Below are 10,104 nucleotides of genomic sequence, written 5' to 3'. Positions count from 1 at the left end.
TCCTATCCGCCCTCTAGTACCCTTTCAGCGCATCGCTGGAGATGTACGCAATGCAAGTGAATGGTTTTCACCATGCATTCTTCTACAGTGGGAATGGAAGCCTTCGCCTCGTTCTGTAAAGAGGTGCGGGGATGATCTTGAGGGGCAGCGGGGGCACCGCCACCAGTTACGTGGCGGCGGCAGGGGTGGAACCCGGCAACATCAGGGTAACACAGTAGATTAGAAACCTAACGCAAGAACGGGAGAACTGAAAGCCGTCAAGGTTACGCGAAGTGAGTTTACTTTACAGAGTCATATCATACCACATCACACCATCCGATCGATCGAACACAAACTTCTTTACATCGGGTTTGACGCCACCTCCTGCCCACCATCGCGTTTTGGCGCCAACATGTCAGTGACAGTTCATGTAATGAAAACATGGCTTGGAAAACCTATATTACTAGCTTTTAAGTGAACGAGCGAACTAACGGGCACGGAAGCCCTTGCTATTTATGGAAGCCCTTGCTATTTATGTCATTTAGCCAATCGCGTATGCCAACTTCGGTATCAAAGTCTGTAAGCAATTCTTACTTGTAGTCCAGAGTGCAACATGGGGAGGCGCGTGAAGAACTAACTTCGTACTTACGGGTAAGAACGAGGTCCTCTATCCCTCCCCGTGAGTGAGGCAGTTATGCAGGAAAACAGGTCTGGAGACTGCCTATCGACTTTCGGCATATCTAGAAGCCGTTGAAATAATTTAATTAAAAAGCGTTTTAAGAACTGGCATTTGGTGATCACACATGAGCGCCTGGCGGTGTCTGACTGAAGAAAGGAACCTTTAAGCTTTGATGGAGGTTCAGTCCATGGAAATCGGGATGCCTTGGCCTTGAATGCGGTCTGGAAAATGCCAACTGCAACTAACACACAGCAGGGAAAGTGGGAGTATCTCCAATGAACAAGCCCAACACGACTTATGAAATTGAACATCAAATAAGCTACGACGCATGATGAAGCCTCTTTTTTGGCCGTGGTACGGCATACGCGTTCCAGACCGCACACCTGTTTCATTTCTGAAGCTACACAATTACACCTGTCCGTGATTATTGCTGCACTGTACAGTGCGCAGATCACGCACCTGTTGACTATTGCATTCTTACAGCTTCCTGTAAGCGTTACTGTGCATACTTGCACCCATGGCGCTGCTCTCTCGTGGTGTGCGCACTTGCACGCGTCCCTGCGGTGCTCGGTCTCTTCCGATTGCCGCTCGCCGCCGCGTTGTCTCGCTGGTAAGCATAAGGGCCACATTAATCATAGCAACTTGAAGATAATAGAGTTATTTGCGCTTACTCCATTAACTCAACGACGTAAGAAAATAAAGTATAGCTGATTCAAGCTTAAACTTTAACACACCGCAAGCCTTTCCTGTTGTCCGTCCGCATGACCAGGGCATAACGCGAACCTTTTCTTCCGAGCGGCCATTCGTCTCCGTGCATAGCTCAACTTAATTTTATCTCCTTCAAAGCGCACAGCTTGAAGTTTCATACGTATAGGTGCTCGTCCTGTTCTTCGTCCCGTTCCCCCACTTATCCGCCTCCATCTATCCGAACTTCACTTCACTTGGCGCCATAAGGCCCCCTCCTGCTCCTAACAAGAGGAACCCATCCCTCAACCCCCAACGGCTTCAACTGGGTCCTCTGCCCCGCACCCCTCACGGGGCCCCTACCCATTCCGACAACTCGTGGCATCGCTGCTGCTCGCAGAGCTCCACTACCGCCGCCCCTTCGGCGCCCAAGACTGGGCAGCATACGGTGGAGGATGCGCTTCGGGACGAGGCGCTGTCGTTTTTCTTCGACAGCTCCGACCTGAGGACCACTCCCACCACCGGCGGCGTGAACAACGTCGTGCAGGTGGGCCGTGCGTGGATCTGTGTGTGTTTATGGCCTTGATATTTTAGATGTGTGTGTGCTGTGTGTGTGGGGTGTGTGTGTGTGTGTGTGCGTGTGTGGGGGTGGTGGTGGTGGGGGTGGGGGTGGTGGTGGATGGATGTGTGCCTGGGCGGGCGGATGGGTAGTTGGACTAGTGGGTGCGTGGGTGGGTGAGTCATGCCATGCATTTAGCCTCCATCCTTCGTCCCCCTTATTGTACGGGAGGGAACCCCTTCCATATTACAATCGTGGTTATTCGCTACAACAAAAGCAACCACTACCACCACTACAACAACGTTGCTAATGGCAAGCAACTCCAAGATGACATGATAACATTATTATTTGAATGACAACGACGAATTCTCAATTTGAATGCACATACCTACCTACCTACATACATACATACATACACCCGTATGCAGTATGTTGAGACATCGGACGGGCAGCGCTACATCTTGCGCATTTACAACAACGGCAACAAATCAGAGAAGGTCCGGTTCGAGGTGAGGCGGGGCGGGGTCGCCTGGCGAGGGCTACGTGAATGTATGTATCTATGTATGTATGCATGCATGTATGTATATATGTGTATGTATGTGTGTATGTTTCTGTTTCATATCGACCCGGGCCTAACGCTGGCCAGGGCCGCCTAACCGTACCCCAACGGGAACGACCGCCGAAGCACTCTCCCCCTAGGGGGCGAAAGAGGGGCGTGAGGGGTCCCCACAGTCCCCTCCTCCTCGTCCATGCATGTGCGCGTGCGCAGAAGAACCAGTGTGTATACATGTATGCAGTAGTAATGCGTGCAAGGCTTCCAGCTTCCTTTCTGTCGCTCAGTTGTCTTTTACCTGGTTCTGGAGCCCATTCGCCCACTTCGCGCTCTTGCATGATATTATTAATTTATCCAATATAATTATTCTTACAATCCCGGATTATAAGAAATTATATGAATATATCCGTTCTAACACGTGAATAATTATAATAATATCCGTCACTCGTTCCCAGTTCCTCCGTTGACCCTCTCCACCTTGCTCCTGTCCTCGCCAAATGTTTTCCGTACACTAACTCCGAAACTGCACGTCGCGTAAATGTACACGTACACTCCAGCACGCGATTCTGAGTCAGCTGGCGCAGCAGGAGCTGTCTTTCCAGGTGAGTTGGTTAGCGGTTGGCAGTTAGGGTTGGTTAAAATTAGTTGGGAAAGAGCTTGTCGAGTGATGAGTAGTAGCGTATGTGGATGGAGCAGGGGTCAAGGAAAGCCAGGTAAGCAGAGCGGCGGCTGGCAGAAGTAGGGTTGTTGAAAAGATGCCGGCGGGATGAGCCTATGGGTAACCTGCCGTGATGGGGCTTACGCCGGGCAACATTAGTTATGCGGTGGCTCGGGGAAATTTTCCGCTTAGGAGTTTAGGTCGAGATTTCGGATGGCTTGGCTAGGCTCGTTGCTTGTTTGTTGGGCAAGGCTCAGTGAACGCCGGGTGGCAGTGAGGGGGAATGACGGGGCCCCACGAGTCGTCATTACGGTTGCATGACCCTTAGAATGTTAGAAGTAATTTTATAGAGATAATTCTGATTAAGATAATATTTACAATTTAGAACGTCCATTTAGAACGGATGATAACGTCCTATTTTTGTACGCTCGTCCTGATGCTGTTATCGCAGCTGAAAAGCAAGGAAAGCCCTCCGAAGTTAAAACTTCATTCCAAAAGAACTCTGAAATCCTGAAAACTCGTTTTCCCCCCTCAACACAACCGCTCCGACAAAGCACCATCATCGCAAACCCCACATGCGTGCTTAACCTTCCGGCGATCCCTATCGAATCCAATGCCCTCGCTACACAACCACCACACAACCGCTATCACCCCTCGCCCCTCAGGTCCCCCGCGCCTACCCGTCTAAGGCCGGTCGCCCGCACGAGCTGCTGTCCAACGGAGCCGAGGCCTGCATCTTCCACATCATCCCGGGTACCCTGGCCAAGACCACAAGCCCGGAGGAGGTGAGGGATGGGGAGTGGGGTGGGGGTGAGGAGTGGGAAGTGGGGAATGTGGTGGGGTGGGTGGGTAGTGGGAGAGGAGGTGAGGGATGGGGAATGGGGTAGGGTTGGATAGTGGCATAAGGCCATCCTTGGGGGTTGGGACTGGCAACGCGCGGATGTGTTTGAGCTGTCCGTGCGGCCGTTTTCCCTACTGTGTGTTTTGCATGTGCTTTTATGCGGGATAAGCGAGGAAGGACGGAGAAGAGCGGAGCAGCCCGGCGGTGATCGCGCGTGCAACCATCGCCGCCGTCGCTGCTGGTGCTACTGTTTCAATCTTGGTTTTGTTTAATTTCTGTTGCGCTACGGCGCGCTTGTTGGTTTCGGATCCGGTTTGTCGTACAGGTCGGCCGTGCCACCGGAGAGCTCTGCTCGGCCATGGGCAAGGTCCGCATTGAGGGTATGAAGGCGCCCATCCCGCCATACTTTGAGCTGTTCAAGGTACGGTAGACAAAAAGGACGATCTTGTGTGTCGTATCCATTGTGTGGTGTGACGGTGGTGCTGGTGGTGGTGATGACGGCTGTGCTGGTGGTGATGATGATTGTCCTTCCTTTCCCATCTAGCCATCTAGAAGCAGCGCAGCGCAATCTGACGCGCTCCGGTGCTTGCCTCCAGACATGAGGGGTTGGGGGTGTGATGGAACGGGATCTCCGAGCTGTCCGCATTGCCGTACGATGTGGGTTTTCCCCTAGAGAGTGTAGTACGTACAGTACGGCACATAGAAGTTGAAGAAGTCTGTACGAGGACGATCTGCTGCTGGGCTAGTGCTGCTTTCCTGCTGCTCATGCATCCATCCATCCATCCATCATGCATGCATGCGTCCAGGTACATCACGCCATTGGAGGCGACGCGGAGGTGTTTTACCGGGAGGTTGCCACGAACCCTGACTTCAACTCATGTCGGGAGGTAAGACGGTTATGAATTAGTTAATGGACGGTTGGTTGGACGGTTGGCGGTCAGCATTGAGCGCGGGTGTGCAAAGGTGAAGGGTACGCGACGCAGCTACTTGGTCCTCAGGATTTGGAGGTATGCGGAGGACGAGAGTGCACAAGGGCGCGGGGCGCGGGTCATGAAGACGTGGTCGATATCGGTGGTGGTGAGCCTCCCACGACGCCATGTACGGCCTTCCATATACGACATTGCTGTTGGATTCATCCGCACGCAGTCCCTTCCAGACTCCAAGAAGTCTTTCAGGATTGCTCTCTCGTCCCGTAATCGTTTCCTTCTCGAAGTTGTGTCCCTGATTTATTTTTTGCTTCGTTTGTGGTTGACATACTTTCGTTTTGCTTTTGCTGTTTTAGTTTACCTGCTGCTGCTGCTAATGCTCGTCATCATCAGGCAATTGATTTTCTGGTTTCGGAGATTCGCAAGATTGAGGAGAAGCTGGCAACCTACTTGCAGCAAGATCTGCCTATGCAGGTAGGCGAAGACCGTTAAACCGCGGGGAATTGTCGGCACAGGCGCGCTAAGGATCTGGTCGTTGTTTGTTTGCTCCGATTCAGGAAGGCCACGCCACGCCACGTCGCGATACGTGAGGCCCTGGATTGCCGTGTTTAGCACGACAACCCGACCGCAATTCGTTCTTTACAGAATCCTTCTGAACCTTTTCACGTATTGTCCGTAAATTTGAAGCTCCGCCCGTGGTACGTTCTTCCCTCAACCCTGCCGTACACAGTACCCCCCAACCGTCTTCTCCTGGACTATATCCGTCTATCTCTATTATCTGCCTTAACTGTCAACGGTTCGTCTTAACCCCCAACCGCAGCTTATTCACGGTGACCTGCACTACGACAATGTGATGGTGGTGGGCGACACCGTTTCGGGACTGCTGGATTTTGAATTTTGTGCGTACGACTGGCGGGCGATGGAGCTGGCCGTGGCTCTATCCAAGTATGTGATGTGGATGTGGGGGGCTGGGGGGAGGGTTAATATGGCTTCAAGGCCTGTCGGGAAGTTGTAAATGTCCTGCGTCGCCATACCAGGAATACAGTTTTAAGCTTTTTTAATAGCCCAAGCAATGCCGCACAATTTTACATGCGCCTGCCGTACGTGTTGTACTATCTACCAGGTATGTCGGCGAGGATGATCCGCTGCCGCTGTGCGAGCGCTTCGTGAGCGGGTTCGCGCAGCATGGTCAGCTAACCGACGCGGAAATCGCGGCGATTCCTGACCTGATCAACTTGCGCATTTTCTCCAATGCTGTCTACTTCACGGTGAGAGTGTCCAGCAGCGCCTCACTTGCCTGAAAACAATGATGATAGTTTGTTAAAGTGGATTCCCCAGTGGATGGCCGTATCTCAGTCCCCTAGAAAAAATTATTCAGCTTGAAACTGCACGTACTGTAGCTTTAGCCAGCGTCTCGCAAAACTCGTCACGACAAATAACTTTTGCTTGAAACTTTTATTAAACAGATCATAGAAAACCACATCAGCTGTTTCACATCACTCGTTAAACCGTATTTAGTAGTCAGTCAGTAATTAAATTTAAGGACCGCAAATGATCGCGATGGAAATCCCCTGCAGGGCCGCGCCATTGCGGGTGAGGATTCCCTGGAGTCGCTGACCTCCCGCGCGGGCTCCTACGCCAAGCGAGTACGGTGGGTCAACGCCAACCGAGACGCCCTGGTGGCCGTCATCCGAGAGAAGATGGCCGCGCTGGTGGCAGCAGGTGTGTCCGCATGAAGCAAAGAAGATGAGGACCAGGATGTGCGGAGTGGAAGAGCGCCGACGGTAAATAAGGGCGAGTGCGCGGATATATGGAAGTGAAAACGGCTGACGCGAAGTAGCGGGTTGAGGAGTGAAGGGTAGTGAAGGGAAGCGACCATTTTATATTTTTTTTTTGATGAAAAAGGATGACATGATGGTTCTGTTCGCTGGGCCCCCAGGGGGGGGGAAATGAAGAGATGTGGGGCGGCTGGCGGAGTGCCCGCGTGTTGTGCATGCATGTCCATCTGCATGCACTCGCACGCTCGGCATGATATGTCGTACACGTGGGTGTAGTTAGGTTTAATTTGAAAGCTGTTGCATTGCCTGAGAGCGCAGGCCGCTCTGCAGGCGATGTTCTGCGTGTTACTGAAAAAAGCATGGGGCGTGTGATTTTTGTTCAAGCTAACAGAGCACAATGATGGACGGATTCCCCTCTTTGGGATTTCTCCTAAGGGATACAAAGAGGAGGAGTTGGGAGAGCGACCTGACCCTGAGGTTGAAGTGAGAGGAGTGATTCGTGAGAGGTGTTTCAGCCGGTGGGAGCGAACCTTGTTGTACGAAGTTGGTTGTTAGACAGTTGTAATGAACCCCAAGTGGTGGTTGGGCAGTTCCGAGTGATGGGGGACGGTGACGACATCTAGTGACCGGCTGATGAGAGGATGCGCGGTGACGACAGGTCTAGGGGAACAGAGAGGTGTTCATGCAGGCAAACACGCACACTTCGGTTCTTATTAGATAGTGGTGCAATGGAGACAGACTGACTGACAGACAGACTGGCGGGTGAACTGAATGACAGATAGGCAAGTAAACCGGTTGGGCATGGAGCGTCGTATACACGTTGTGTACACACACACACTCTTTCTCTCTCTTCTTGTTTGATTATACGAAAGCCTGTACCATTGGGTTGATGTATTTTGAGGCCTAGGGCGGCTCGCGTTGATAAGCAAGTGTGAGACTTAGTGATGGACTGAGCCGCTCGCGTGTGTGTGTCTGTGTGTATGTTGTTACAGGGTGGTAAAGCTTCACCAGCGGCCCCCTTTCCCGGGGCAGTTCCCTGCTCTCTCCTGCGAAAGGGGCACCCAAATCCATTTACCCCATCCGACTTCAGAACGTATTCGTTGTGTTCAGCAACTCACCACCAGCATCCAAACATTTCTAGCGGATCAACGGCACCACAACTTAGTTCCTGGTCAGCTCGCAAGTTGGTATATTAAGTCCTACACCGTCCATTTCCACACTCCTCAAACACCCGAGGAGTCAGCAGGCGGATTCGAACCCGGACACTCCGGGAGCAGAAGTCAGGCCTTTACCTCTGCCAGCCGCCTGCCTACCTGTCTGTATGATGTGTGAAACAGGGGGGTGTATCTTCGCCCGTGGCAGCTACCCTGCGAAACCCTGCCTTCCCCGGTATTTCGGGGCACCCTCATACAGTCACCCTAGTCAACTTCTCAGTGGATCGCCACCCACCTCCAGCATCCAACGGAATCTGCCGGGTCGACAGCGGCTCAACTCCGTTCCTGGTCGGCTCGCAGGTTAACTTTATCCCAGGTCACCACTTGGGGCGCAATGCCTTCCACCATCGGAAGGACTTTGACCCTAATAGGTATCGATCCCGGGATCTCCCGGGGGCAATGGTCGCGCCTTAGCAATAGTGCCAAACCCTATATTTAACCCTATACATGGCTGTATTATGCATTTGTGTATTTGCAGCACGTTTAAGAAGCTGCTGACACCCCTGGGTGAGAGTCACTGCGTCTATCTGCAAGCTCAGATGACCTTTGCAGCTATAGTTGCAATTACCGTCCGTACAGTGAAGTACCCGAATCCAGGAGCTGAGTAATCAAATAACGTACCTTGTTCCTAGTCTTGGCAAACAGAATCTGCATCTGGCCGGCAGCAGTACATACATACACACGCACACACAGCAACATGTAAAGGTTGCCCTACCCCACTTCTATCTCCGAGAGGGAGGGACAGGGCGCAAGCCAGTTCCTCGACGGCCTAACTCATGCACAAATGTGAGGCACTGCTAAGATGTTGTTACCTACGATCAACCCTAGCCACCTTCTTATACCAGACAGTTGGCTTACATACGGATATTGCCTGATCCTCAGCCAGTGGACCCCAAGCCAAGACAAAAAAGTTAAGTCTGGTAGGCATCCTATCCGAAGGCCAGTCCAGCTACGAAGACTCCGCATTCGGTTGCAAAAGGAGTGCAAGTCCTTCTACCCAGCAGCAGCCAGCTTCTGCTTCCCGGGACCAGCCAAGTGCGCACCTGTGCGCGCATGTGTTCAATACTGTCGAGCTGTCTGGGCGACACACTATGTGTGCGTATGCGTGTGCGTATGTGTGCATGTTACATATCTTGCCGGGCCTGACGCTGCCGAGGGGCTGCTGCCCAGCCCAAACCAAGAAGACCGCCGGCCAAAGCACTCCCCAGGGGGAAGGGTAGGGGGGTGAGGGGCCACTGTCCCTGCCTGCCCGACACAGAGCCTGAACCGCCGGATACCTTGTAAGGGTATTTACACAGCAGCAGGTCTACGGAGGAAGAATAGGAAGGAAAGGGCCACAGCCTCAAACGCTGTGCCAGGAGACTGCCAGACAGCAGTCAGCATCGAAAAATGCTCTCGCCAAGCTGCCCTCCCTGGAGTCCTAATGTAGCACCAGGGCACTGAACATCGTAACGCTAGGTGTGTGTAAACGGCAATTGCCCGGGCCACGATTGGCTCTCAGGCAAGCTAAAACCAACCGCTTTCCCTATATCCCCGAAGCAGCGCTGGAAATCACAACTAGGTCAGGAAAGGCACTCTGGCGGGACACGAAGTTCAGCTACTCCTCTCCCAAGATGTGACAGGTGACCGGGCGCAAGCACACAAGAGCAAGCTCATTGGCCTGGATAAAGTTCGCAAAAGGGCGGCACCAAACCAACTCGCACTGCCACCAGTTCGCTGCACCAAAAAACGGCCTCCCTCGCATACTTGGGTGGGGGGCGGCAAATCCCGTATCCCTAACCCAATTCACTTCCCTCCCCTCAAAACCAGCTGCTAGCTTTCCTTCCGTCGCCGTTCCCACGTCCGGAAGAACCAGCCAAAGACTCCTCTCCACCCTGTCACTCTCCGACCTCCCCCTCTGTACCCAACTCCACGCGTTGCGCGCATTGTGAACGCTCCTTCACCACTGCTAGTATTGGGACGGTGTGTATTACTGTGTGTGTTGCTGTGTGTGTGTGTTGCTGTGTGTGTGTGTGTGTTGCTGTGTGTGTGTTGCTGTGTGTGTGTTGCTGTGTGTGTGTTGCTGTGTGTGTGTTGCTGTGTGTGTGTTGCTGTGTGTGTGTTGCTGTGTGTGTGTTGCTGTGTGTGTGTTGCTGTGTGTGTGTTGCTGTGTGTGTGTTGCTGTGTGTGTGTTGCTGTGTGTGTGTTGCTGTGTGTGTTGCTGTGTGTGTTGCTGTGTGTGTGTGTTGCTGTG

At 52.7% G+C, this 10,104-nt stretch overlaps 1 protein-coding gene across 1 annotated transcript; it reads left to right on the top strand.

Annotated features, from left to right (window-relative positions):
- The first annotated feature begins 1,084 nt into the window (after positions 1-1,084).
- VOLCADRAFT_110114 (uncharacterized protein) lies at positions 1,085-7,671 on the top strand. The gene is made up of 11 exons (XM_002959566.1): positions 1,085-1,268; positions 1,743-1,889; positions 2,330-2,410; positions 3,012-3,056; positions 3,778-3,897; positions 4,279-4,374; positions 4,760-4,840; positions 5,273-5,353; positions 5,700-5,824; positions 6,003-6,147; positions 6,457-7,671. The coding sequence occupies exons 1-11, from the start codon at positions 1,176-1,178 to the stop codon at positions 6,613-6,615; spliced, it is 1,173 nt and encodes a 390-aa protein (XP_002959612.1). The 5' UTR covers positions 1,085-1,175; the 3' UTR covers positions 6,616-7,671.
- Positions 7,672-10,104: the final 2,433 nt, after the last annotated feature.

This window comes from Volvox carteri (genome assembly GCF_000143455.1).
Source record: "Volvox carteri f. nagariensis unplaced genomic scaffold VOLCAscaffold_374, whole genome shotgun sequence".
In the NCBI taxonomy this organism is placed as follows: Eukaryota; Viridiplantae; Chlorophyta; class Chlorophyceae; order Chlamydomonadales; family Volvocaceae; genus Volvox; species Volvox carteri.
The sequence above is the reverse complement of the archived record's forward strand: the minus strand, read 5'-3'. Positions and strand labels throughout refer to the sequence as shown.